Source organism: Streptopelia decaocto, assembly GCF_964273445.1.
Source record: "Streptopelia decaocto genome assembly, chromosome: 14".
Lineage (NCBI taxonomy): Eukaryota > Metazoa > Chordata > Aves > Columbiformes > Columbidae > Streptopelia > Streptopelia decaocto.
This window is the reverse complement of record NC_138669.1, coordinates 2,515,685-2,528,924: the sequence shown is the minus strand read 5'-3', so window position 1 is coordinate 2,528,924 and position 13,240 is coordinate 2,515,685. Positions and strand designations below refer to the sequence as shown.

Genomic DNA, 13,240 nt, shown 5'->3' with positions numbered 1-13,240 from the left:
TATGTGCCCTGGATTAAGATAGAGGGGAACATTAACGGCTGCTCTTATTTTTGGGAAACGCATGACTGTCATAGAGAGAAGACATCTCAGAGGAACAGAGCTTTGCTTTGAAAAGCTGTACTCCCTGCAACAGTCCAAGTAAAATCATCGAGGTTCTCACATGTAACATTATACCCTAGATAAGGGGCTGCCAGGCTACTTAGCTTTCAGTTAGAATCAAATTACCCTTGGAAAGTAGGGTTCACTTCAGAAATGTGACTGGTAAAAATATATACAAGATGCATGCTTTTCCCAAGAAAAACTTGCCTTCTAAGAGATTTTCTGAATCAGTGTATTACAGTATAAATGTGCAGCTCTTCAAATAGTAGCAACTACAATAGTCTACTTCAAAGTGTAAGTGCAAATGATCCAAAGTAAATCACACGAAGTGTTCAAAGAACTGTTCAAACAAATTTCATAGCCATGTATGATTTTTCCAAGTTTCATTCTCCTGTAAACTAGAGCTAACTCTTGGAAAGATTCTCACCCTCTGCAGGACGTAATATTCGAGCTGAACAGTGGTTGCAAAGAAATTGCTGCGTGAAAATACGTCTCATCAAGACTCACTTGAGAACAAGACCCTCAGTCGCATCCTTTGAAGACATTATTTTTCTTGCCTGTTAAGAAAGAATTCTGGTCTTCTATCAGGCCACTGCTGTGCTACCTGCACAGGCTCACATACCCACTTCCATTGCCTCATTATTCCTTTGTACTTCTCTGTGGTTTTTCATGAGCGATACCTTCTCATTAATTATCTGTTAATTATCAATAACTCTTTGCAGTAACAACCATTCCTTTATTGCTTGTATACTGTCTGCCAGAACAGGCGTCACTCTGGGATTACAACTTCTTCATGGCAGCGTTACATAAATAAGAATTAACTGCTGCCCTCTGTAATGCAAATGGAATGTTTTATCCCTACCAAATTCTTCTTCTTTTTGAAGAAATCATCTTCTAGCCAGGAGTTCCAAGATGGAAGCAAAGCAGAAACTCACCTTCTCTTGATGGTAAGCATTGCTCCCAAGAGGATGATAACAAACATCAGAAGACCGGCTATAACTCCAGCCATTTTCACTGTGCTGTCAACTTGCTTTTCTGGCTCCACTGCATTGGAATTCTGGGTGGAAGCTCCTTAAAAGATGGAGGGAGAGGAAGGAGAAGACAGAAAGAGAATTTGTAAAAAAAAATGTGCAATGATCTACTTTAAATATTAATTTGAAAGACTAGCAACATATTTCCCATCATATTGTAGCAGACAATTGTCCATCTTACCAAATCTGCCTTTAATAAGGGCTAATGACAGGTAATTCAGAGCAATAATTGGGTGTAAAATCCCAGTGCAAAGCAAATGACTAACATTTCACCATATTACACTGTAACAGGCATTTTACTCTTCTGAGGCACTCAGCATACACCCAAGAAGCAGGACAATTAATAGCAGTTATAATTTCCATTTCAAATAGCTTAAGTGAAGGTGCAATCCTTACCCATTGAAATAATTAATGCAGAAGTTCGCAGTAACATATCCCATAATACTGCTTACAGAAACTTTTTTTCTTCTAAAATCAGAACACATTTGTATTTCTCACTATAATGGAGCCCTGGCTTTTGTAAAGATACAGTTACAATTATGCATGTAACGAGCATTAATCCAACACACAGAGCACCCTTCTCATCATTTAGTGTGTTCCACGCATGAGTTCTTTTGCAGTTCAGGCAAGACAACATCGTTTCTAATTGTTTTTTTTGTTTGTTTTTAATTTTAAGAGTAAAGCTTACACACCTAAAAATAAACTATACTTAGGAATATTACTGGCACTGCATTTCTTCTTTTACTTCCTTGTCATGATCTGACTTTGAGGGTCTTTTGTCCCCTGCAATAACTGAGGACCTTGCAGAATGCCACCCTCTACCCCTTGCTGGCACTACCATATAGTGATTATTAGATACCTTAGCTCTGCTGACTTCATTACTTGTTGCACAGAATTTTTCCAGATATAGCTTAAATCACTGAGCTTCATTTAGAAAGCCCCACAAGATTTGAGTCGTGGCTACTCTAAAGACTAAATAAGCCTGTCTTTATTATATTCTTGACATACTTAACTACTCCTAAAAATATCACCATTGCATTTGATAAAGGTAAATGAATTGATGTGACATGAGATCATAATCTTATCTTGGGCTTTGCCTTTGCTGTTGGAGTCAGCCGAGTCTTTCTCTACATCTTAAACACCATAGGAAAAAAGAATCAAAGGTGAAACCAGAGTGCTGCCATCAGAAGACCATCATGTTTTGCTCTTTTAAGAATTCTGTGTTGCTGACCTTCAGGAAAAGCTGGATCACTTCTGTTCATAAAGTCAGTTGCTTGGGGAGATAATATTCAATCGAGTCCACATGTTGGTGAGACAGCAGAAAGCCTCACTGGGTTATTGTTTTGCTTATTTGCCCATATGTTAAACTGCAAATGCTTTAAATGGTCTCTGCCTGCAAGGATGAGTCCCAACGGCTACCACGATCCAATCACACTACTGAATATAGGGCTTTCTGATGGGTTCTGAATACGGCCTCAGCTGATGGACTTCCAGGGATGAGGATCTGATCTCGAATAAAATGTTACGTTCTCCTCCCATCGCATCTTGAAGAGCACATATAGAACAATGACACAATGAATGCAAACCAAGAACACTCACCACATGCAGTGATAAAAGTATGATTTCACTTTTCTTACAGCTGAGCTGTTAATCTAGTTTGTCACAGCAAAACGTAATATTTACCAAGCAAAAATGCTGCCTGTTTCGAATACACATGTAATTTTCAGCTTTTTGTCCCTGACAACTCTACTGCTCTGCTGCATCCACCAATTTTCCCATTCAGTTAAGAATTCACCAGTAACTTCTGTGTGCACAGGTCTGAAATTAATTGGACATGAGAGCGTGAGAATAAAATAATATATCGGTTGCATATTTGACAATCTCTTTTACAATCTTGAATGAAATCTGCCCATGAGGTGAGCCATACAACATCACACAGGCAATGCCGACACTATCGCACAACCAAGTAAATGATAAAGGTACAATTTTTTCCTGAAAATGGCTAAAAGTGTATTCATTTGGAGCGAAATTCAGAAGTACTCCAAATTATCCTTCACTTGAGTTGTCGTTACTCCTATGACCCCAAATAATAGGTGTTAGAGAATGGTTTTCTACCACAAACAGCACAGTCAGGCCCCCTCAATTTTTTCACCATCTGAATACCCTGATGAGTTGTGAGCCATGTTAAATAAAAGATTAAGAATGTGCTGTCAACTCCATCCTCTAATCCACTAGATCAGTTTGATTTTGCCAGGCTGTTGCTTGTTACTACAGGCAATGTGTGGTCACTGCATTTTATTTGATATTTCTCGTCCCGTTGCAAACTACAGCAGTTCTGGAAAGAGAATAAAAGCTCATTATCCATCCTGACACCTACACACTATGGTGACTGATTCACTTGAATCTTCTGTTTAAGTCTTTCTATCTATCTTGGCAAAGGCCAACAATTCCTTTAGGCTACTAGTCCAACCATTTGTAAGGTGTCTCAGCTAATAGCGCCTAGGGATTGATAACATGACAGTGTCAGTATGTTCCCGGGTCTTGGATTCTTAAAGATTTGTAATGAAACGCTACCACGAAAGTCCCTTGGTTTTCTGCAGTTGTGATGTGTTTTTCTTGTAGATGCCTAAATCTACTATGGTTGCTGGTGCTCCCACCTGCACCACCACCAGCTGCAGGTAAGGGAAGGAGGACAATGACTTCTACTGCTTCTGAGAGTAACACTTTTGCTTCAGTTTTGCTTCTCTACCAGCATACAGGCAGATCTGAAATCCTCTGAGCACAGAAGCCCATCAAAACTCCTCAGATGGCCATTTCCTACAAATATCTTTAAATACACTTGGAAAGCTCTGCACTATCATACTTGAGGATCCACCCTTTTCTTTCTGAAAAATGATGTTTATATACTGCTGACATTAAAAGGGAAAGAAAATAAACTATAACCATATTTCCCACTGGTTACTCTCACTGTGTTTCCTGGAATAAATTGTTCCTCATAACTGAAGCTGGATACCGGAATAATAGGATATAGAACAGGTCACCACTGTTATTATCCTGTGTTTTTCAGTGGCACCCAGGCCCTCGCTAAGGCCAGGACCCCATTACACTGTACTAACATGAAATAGGACAATTTTCTGCCCTAAGCTTACTTTCTTAATAAAAGAGGCAAATGATAGAAGACAGTGCCAGAGAAGCAAAAAATGTAGGTCCCTTGACTCCCTATCTGTGCATTATCTAGTAGACCAGGCTACTATATTCAGAGATACACATTTATATACTATACGAAATGCACTTTCCCAGAAGCTTGACCGGTGGCATGAATCTGACTTTCACAGGCACTGGCATCCACCCAGCACTGCATTTTACATCCATAGCTATTTCAGAATTTTAATCCTTTCCCACCAACCTAATTCACTTTGCTTTTTCAACCTCTTTCAACACTCTCAGAGATCCAGCATCTTGCAGCGAGACAGAACACATTACATTAATGGGAGACACTGTTCTGGTGATGCTGCAGAGATGCAAAGAGAGCAGAGGAGGGAAAAAACAGTTCTTTCCCAGAATCACCTGCCTCGTCAGCCCACAAGAAGTCAGATTTAGGGATCATCAAGCACTGATTTTTTTTGTGGTAACACACTCACAGGCACCCAAGGTCTATGCAGCTGTGCATCCATAGGTACCTAAAGCCCAGACTAGTTCAGTAAGATTCAAGCACTGGAAGCATCGTTTCAGCTCGTTGCAGCTTGCAACCTTTTAAATTCCTCCTTGCTTTGGGAACAATGTTAAAGCTGGCTCTGCAGTGGCTGAAAACTTAACGACAAGAATTTGACACCCAAAATTAACTTCAGTATAGAGGGCTGTCATTTGTATTCCAGAGTTAAATCTTCCAGAAGATTTCTACAGCTGAAATCGCTTCTGTCCACAAGGAAGAGATGACATGTTTAACTACTTTGAGCTGGTTTGCAAGTGATTCCAACAGCCTAAACTCTAATTTTTACCAGTCATAACTAAAGGCGAACCTTCTCAAAATGTTACGAAAGTGAAAAATCATCCACTTAGCAGCAAGTGTTCATATCTGACGCTATACACTCCTAGAGCGATATTAATATGTACTTTAAATCCCCTTTATGCTCATGCAAGGTAAGTAATAAATTATGTTATTTACTTTATAGATCTGTAAAGATTAAGGATCTGCCTTTGGCATCAAAGGCACCCAACAGCAGAGCTGAGGACTGACATTTCTGGACTGACACCCTGTGGCAACTCCAGCAGACACCTCTCCCAGATGGGGATGGGGGGATGGAGGGAGAAACAGTGACGGTACCTAAGTGAAAGATACCACGGCAATCTTTCACCAAGCAATTTATGCACAGATATATTATTTGAAAACAATAAACCACCAGATATAAAGTGACCTTCTCTGTGGAGGTGGCACACTGAAGAACATCCAGGAAAGAATGATTATTGAGTGCATGCAGCTAAGCAAGACTGATAATATAAGTTTCTTCTATAAAACCTACTTCACAAGCTGTAATTTGAAATGTTCTTTATTTAAAGCAGCAATTACAATACTACTTTAAAAAAAATGTAACTGACAGGAGAAAGAATTCAAAAGAGCCACAGGCAGGAGGAAAAGACAGGTATTTATGTGACATTTCCAACTGGAGAGGCACAAAGAACAAAGTCTCCCCATGGCAGTGGTACCACAATCACCAGTAGCCGTGTTGCTGCGTAGGAGAGAGAAGCATCTGATTCCACAACAAGAGAAGAGAATGCAAACAAAAGGGCAGCGAGGACAGCTGGGCCAGACACCCAGGGGGAAAAAAGGACAGGGCAGCTGTGAACGAGGAAGGGACAAAATGACAGAAGCCACACGAGCAATGGGGGTGCAGCCTTTGCCAGATGACAGGAAAGATCCAGAAAGCGAACAGGTCGGTCTGGCAAAGACTGGGATTGGGTTCAAATTTGTAACACCTAATAATATTCAGATATCTATAGATAGATAGATAGATAGATAGATAGATAGATAGATAGATAGATAGATAGATAGATAGATTCAGATAGAAAGTCACTCTTGAAACAAAAAACAATCAGAAAAATAACTTCAAAACCTTATTTAAGCCAGAAAAACTAATGAAAAACAGTGGTTTCTAAGTCAGTGTGAGTTAAAACGAGTTGCTCAATCAGAGTAATTTCTTTGTAGCACATAGTGGCCAGGCAGCATGCTGAATGTGAAGTTTCCTAGTAGACCAGGAGGTTTACTTGCAAAAGACAGATATTCTCAAATCACTTGTAAACATTATTTCTTTTCTCTTTTTGAATGGCCTAGTAATGATTAAAGCATCTCTGCACATAGAAATGTTTTCAGATCCTGATTATATCTATACCTCTGAAACACAGTCTCCAAAACCCAAACACAACGGCAGGCAGCTACCTATAAGAATGAAAACATTGAGATCAAGGTGGAGGAGCATCATTTTATACCTTCATCTGGAATACCTGCCAGCCAGCACTACCCAGCCACAGCCTTCTGCATCTGCGGGCCCCACACGGGGCTTGGGGAGGACAGACTGGTTTGCAACCTCATATACCAGAGTACCTGGACTAATAAAAGCAATGCATGGTGCCCAAGGTTCTGCATATCACAAACCAAAAAGTGAAACAGGTCACCAAATCTGAGACACAGATTCCACTTTGGCTATTTCTTTATTGCAATTCATTAAAAAAAGGAACACCAACAACACTATCACGACATAGAACATCACTACTATTCCACCTCCAGTTATTGAAGACAACAACAGCCACAGGCTTAAGACTACAATGAGACATTCTTGTTTCTTTATAAAAGCTCAAAAAGGATGGAAAGAATGATGAGAACCAAAAGCTTTCAACTGTATTCTAAGTGGAGAGAGCAGCAAAACAAAACAATCCTGGAGAGAAAGACAGACCAGAATTTATATGAGGGATTATCAGGCATACAGGTTGGATTTGTAGGAGGATGAGGGTAAACACACAGCGTGGAATCAAGATTAGTATTACTAAACTGAAGAAGAATTAAAGAATAGCAGTAAGAGAATAACTGGTTCTGGAGATTCAAGGCAAATCTACCACAAAGGCTTTTCTTTTCTCCTCCTGTTTTTCTTCCTCTCTCTTCAGAACAGAAGCACTTAATTTGTGCTACAGGCAGATATATGGCCCCCAAGAATGAGAAAGGTTGTTACATTTACTTGAAAGAAGAGCTCAGACAAAGAGAAGCTGCTGTGATGCCTACAAGTGATGCGATGGTTCGGAGCGTGATAGCATGTTTCCATTTTAGCTCTCCACTTTTGTGAAGCTATTTAGAAACTGCCTTTTAATTATAAAAATGGAAAACAAGTAAAATTCCCATTATCACAAGTTCAAATTTACAGATGTGTCTCAATTCTTATATGGTCTTAAACAGACACAAGGAGATTTATTTTTTGACTGATACAGGCAAAACCACTACAGTGCATGACAATGCTGTAGATGTATAATAGACACCATACGAACAAAAACTAATTAACCTTTGCACCAGCCAGTCCCCTCTAAGCAGTTCCTGTGCTCTCATCATGGTTATCGTTAAAAATCCGCTGCCAGATGAGCTGCGGGAATTACAAACTCAGCGAGCAAAGTCCAGCAGTGGGTACAACATGAATACTGCAATAAAGCCACCTTTCAAGCCCGGCTGGTCAAAGGTGCTTCAAGCACCACGGTGGCCGACAAAACCCGTGCCTGATAAGACTTCACCCTTGAGCTGAGTGAGCAGCATGCAAAGGAGGATAACTCACCGTTTTACAGTAAAAAGGGAGTCATATGGCCAATACATTAGGGAGTCTGTGTATACCCGCTCTACGTGTGCTGCATAAAACACTGGGAAACTTTCTGCACTTTGCCAAGTTCAGGCAGCACTTCCAGGCGTGTCTTGAATGAAGATTTTTCTTTTCCTCTACAGTGGTATTATGAAACTGCCTCTTTCACGCTTACCTCTCCTGTGACATTGTCCCATGTCCTAATGCTGCCATACAGTTTTTTAAATGTCCAGTTCCTGGAAGAAACTGAGAATCTACTGCATTAATAATAATAATCATCCTGTTCCTGAACATTAGCTCATTGAAAAAAATCTATGTAAGGTAACAGAAGCATAATGTATTTGTAATAGCCTTAGGTTGGTCGTGCCTTTGGAAGTGCTATTTAAGGACACCGCCAATGATAATCTGTTTTTGAAAAACTTTTTAAGTGATCCACAGTACCTGACTAGTGGCTGGTAGACCTTACAAAGCATTTTAATGTATAGGGAAATGGAGAAGAAATACTGAGCTACACAAATAAGCTGGTGTAAGAGTATGAGGGTTGGGAATAGGCAACTTTGCTGTCATCTAAAAGGTAACAGCCCTGCTCCCACTTCTAAACCCTCCTTTGCAGGAGGCTTCAGGGATGTTCAGACAGTTCTTCCTGAAAACCTTCAAGCAGAGGCGAGGAAAATAACCACCCTGAATTTCACAAGCAAGTCATCATCCCTTTCTCCTTGCGTTAAAAATGAGCCAAAATCAGAACAAATCCTTCCAGATCTGACCTTCACTTGTGGATTTAATGCCCAGCTGCCACCTTTGGTTTTTTTCCTCCTTTGCCCGGTTACCAGTTCATCTGCAAACAAAGGTGATGGCACAACCTACCAGCCACATGTGGCCAGCAGCATCTTTTCACACCAGGCAGGTGTTGAAAGGGGACCACAGCCTCCAGAGCACTCCACGTATTAATAAATCCCTCCCTGCTTTGATTCCAGGAGGATGTGACTCACACAACAATGAAAAATTACATTCACCTTTTTCTAAAGATCCTTCTTTTCTGAAGCTACCCTGTGTAAGCCCGCAGTGGATGCTTTGAATTGCGGAGGTGATGTTTTCACAATTTCCTGTTGCTTATCTACCCCAAATGTTACCTCACGTCCTCTGGAAACTGGGCTGAGGGTATCAAACTCACCTCACTTGTGGCCTCATCCAGTTCTGCATCAGGTTCTTCACTAATTCAAAGCTGGGTCATTATCATGCTGGGTTAAGAAAGCCCATAAAGCTGACTTTTTAAATCCCTCTAAGGAAGTCTTGATACCAAATTCGGTGCAAATAAAGATGCTCACTGGGTTAAGTGGGCATTCACATGCCAAGATGTTTGATTTGTCTTCTCGGCAGGGAATATTTGTCAACAAGAGCAACATAATCATGTTTGTTATTAACAACAAATTATGATGATACACAAACTTGTGCTAAAAAAATAACTTCTAGAAGGTAGACATTTGTTCAGAGTGGAAAAAAAACCAGACCAAACCAAAACACCAAAACCAAACAACAGCCAATCAAACAAACAAAAAACACACCAAAAAATCATGCATTCAACTTTAAAAGTGTGATAAAACCCTCTGAAATAAATAGCACAAAGCAGAATATACCTGTCAAAGGAATAACATTCCAGTGCATCAGAAGACAAAATGCAATAACAAAAAGATTTGAAGTGGGATTAGATCTGTTTAAAAAAACACATCTGTCTATAAAACTAGAATGTATTTCACAAAACAACACAGGCCTCTTAAATGAATCTGAGAGAGCAAGAACTATTAAATAAACAGTTTATATATGCAATAAAACTGTGTGAATAGTTTTTTGCAGTCTTTTTCTCCCCATGACTTTACTGGTGGCCTTTCAGACCCAGGTTCAGTTCTGAGCCCTGAAGAAAGTTCCTTTTTCCCAGTGCTAATGCATTATATTTCTCTTAATCTCAAAAGCATTTGAACTTCACAGTAATTCCAGTACTTTCTTTTTGCCCCTGTATCACTACAGCTGCCCTGATACACACTCGAAGTAACTGTTGGGTGAGGAAGTCATAGCTAGATAGGAATAACTGGGAGAGCAACATTCCAACAAACATTTCATCCATCCCAAAACTCTGTCACATCCCAAGAAGTCACTCTATGCACAGGCTGAAGTAGAAGATACTATTTCCACAGACTGATGGGATTTCCTCTCTATATTTAAATTTTCTGGAGTATAATGATGGTAATAGTCCTAGTGTTACATACTACGAGGCAAGTTTATGACACACAGACCTCCAAGTTCATTCTGAACCTCCCCATTAGTAACCGGTGAATGATTTTACATGGTGCTACTGAGGCTCAAAGCAGAAGTTTCTATACAGAGGGTGTATAGAATCAAGTTTTAATTTTTCTGTCACCATTTCTTCAACAGCAAGACTCCGTTGCCTAACAGTAAGTGTAATAACCAGCCCCAGAAAATGCCACAGCTAACTTTAATGCAAAAATGTAAGGTGATCTCCATGGATGCCCAGGGAGATATGCAGCCTCTGCAGAGGGTCAGCAAGGGATCCATGGGGCTCTTCAGTCATGCTCAAGGGCTCATGGAAAGATTTAAGTTGTGTTTAGTCCTTCAGATGACCCTCTGCACAGGTGTATATTGACCTTGGTGCTAAAGGAGCGCCATGTACGGAATGCCCCCTTGACGACTGTAGTTAGAATATTATAGTTACAATAATTGTATAGGTATTTTCCCATGCAAACCAAATATGAACTAAGAAATCACAAAGCTGCTCAGACTTCTGGAACAGTCTTCATTTTCTTGACTTGATAATCACCTGTGCTTAAGAGGCTGGGCAGGCTTCCCATGGTCACCTGTTGCCTACCTATTACTGCTGAGAACAAGCAAAACCGTTCCGAGGCAGCATGCACAAGGAAAAAAAAAAAAAAAAAAAGGAAAAAGAAAAATGTACCTCATAATGATTATTAAATTTCCATTCTTTCATTTGCATGAACTCACATTTTAAAGAAAGGAGGAATGAGTATCAAGAGATAAGGAACCATTAATGAGCCTTAGTTTCAATTACACTGTGAAATGAATTTAATGCACTTTAAGAATACAAGAGGTAATCGCTCTCTCTTGGTGAGAGGTTGCAATTTTGTCTAATAAAGTGTCAATATGAATATGTTGCTTTAAAGACAGGGAAAACAAGTCAGTTAATTCAGAAAGAATGGGACATACTAAAGCAAATGCTATCAACGAAACCAAATGGCAAAACTAATAAATAAACTGGCTGAATGAGAATTGTATGGCAGAGAGGTGGTAAATCAAGGTTTAATTAGAAACTTATTTTTAAAGAGTGTTTTATGCTAATGACATGCATCCAAGTGACTAACGTTGTGAAAGATGACATTACTCCAGTAGTTTAAAAAACAGGAGTTGCCCATGTGAGGAGAGATGTTTATGGTTGGAAATGGTAAGAAATCTGAGACCAATGAACCTGAAAATAAATATATATGTAGAAAAAAAAAATTAAAAGGTTAATACGGCTTTTGGATTTAAAACATGCTGGCAAAATGTGAAATGGCTACACAGACTGGACAAATGCAGAGAGCTTTCTGATGGATTGCCAAATATTACCACAGCAAAGGCTGATGATCACAGAATCACAGAACAGTTTGGGTTGGAAGGACCTTCCCAGCTCCCCCAGTGCCCCCCCTGCCATGACAGGGACATCTTCACCAGCTCAGGTTGCTCAGAGCCCCGTCCAGCCTGGCCTGGGATGTCTCCAGGGATGGTTCATCCACCACCTCTCTGGCCAACCTGGGCCAGGCTCTCACCACCCTCATGGGCAACAATTTCTTCCTTGTGTCTGGCCTGAATCTCTGAACAATGGCCACTGGCCCTTTTCACCAGCATCAGCCGGCACTTATACTGAGACACTGGATGGAAGGACATGGGCTCAAGAGAGGCGCTTGCTTGGTTGGACATCTGCTAGCTCTGCTTTGGAAAATGCACTACTGGTGTCACGACCTAGTGCTCTGAAATGCTGAATTCCCCCAAGACATTTGATAAGCCAATACATAACGATTTGAGAGACCCTTCTTGTGATAACAAGAATCAAGTTCATCTACAAAGGAGTAGCACACAGAAAATCATGCCCAGGAGTTAACCACCAGGAGACGTGGGTAACAGCTCCTGTGTGGAGCTGAACTGGACTGAGGTCGATCTGAACAGTCTATTTCTTGCTAAAAGAGGAAGAGAGAAAACCAGGGAATCTCCAAAACTCTCTTTAATGGACTAAACCACTTTCTAAAGAGTCATCTACTTTCGTTTCCTCGGTTTGGAGGCAATGGGACGTACAAAGCAGATTGCCTCCCAGCCTGCTGAAGTGGCAACAGTGGAACAGCCTCATGAGTCTCTCAAGTAATTAAAGCTACTCAGCTTCTGAACAGGTGCCTTGCAGCAACACCCAAGATGTGTTATAATCCCCCAGTAACATGCTGCCTAACACATTTTATTGCCTAATTACTCCCACACTCATGTTTAGTGTCCTTGTTAATCCAGTACTTCAAAGGAACACTTGTGTTGCTTAAACATGTCTTGATCCTGATCTTCCTGTCATGGGTGTAAATCAGAACTCATTTCACCAACGTAAATGGAGCTACTACAGTGTCAAATGTCTAGGAATGGAAAAATTAGGCTTATGGCCCAAAATGAACATTTGGTCTGGCACCAGTAGTATATATTTATTTTCTTGCACCAAAATATATTATGCTTTTTCTCTGGTACCAACTCAAAGCAGAGTTTCTAAGCCGTCAATGCTGAGATTAGCCCCAACTCCAAAAGCTTTTCTTTTTTTCTGACTCTTATCAAAGTCACCACAGCGGTATCTTTGCCAGCAGATCGGACGATTTTGTTCAAGGTAGACTACAGGTTTGCTCATTCTATCCTCAGAAAGACAACGACGCAAATAAAGGCGAAGACAGGGCAATGCCGTTAGAGATAATCAGTATAATGAGTAGACAGAAGACAGCACAGACACAGCAGGTCACCTGGAACATCCCAGCTATCAGCCTTTGATCTGGTCACCATGGAACTGTAGTTTCACAAGTGTCTCTGCCCATTGCCAGAGAGCAGCGAGAGGGCAGATGTGACACCCCTTGTCAGGGGCTGGGACGTGGTGTGGTTGGGTCTTTCTGTTCATATGAAGTTAATGTATGACAGGAATTCAGCCTCATGACATACGGAAATCTGAAACTGTGGGAAGGCTCCAAAGCACAGAAC

The 13,240-nt window shown here is 40.6% G+C and overlaps 1 protein-coding gene across 1 annotated transcript in view; it reads right to left on the bottom strand.

Annotated features, from left to right (window-relative positions):
- PTPRT (protein tyrosine phosphatase receptor type T) overlaps nucleotides 1-13,240 on the bottom strand; it is a gene marked incomplete at its 5' end in the record, with an annotated part of 380,430 nt that overhangs the window by 67,390 nt on the left and 299,800 nt on the right. The window contains one exon of the mRNA XM_082065426.1: nucleotides 1,035-1,170. Within this exon, the coding sequence (XP_081921552.1) occupies nucleotides 1,035-1,170 (136 nt within the window). The remainder of the gene's footprint in view (nucleotides 1-1,034; nucleotides 1,171-13,240) is intronic.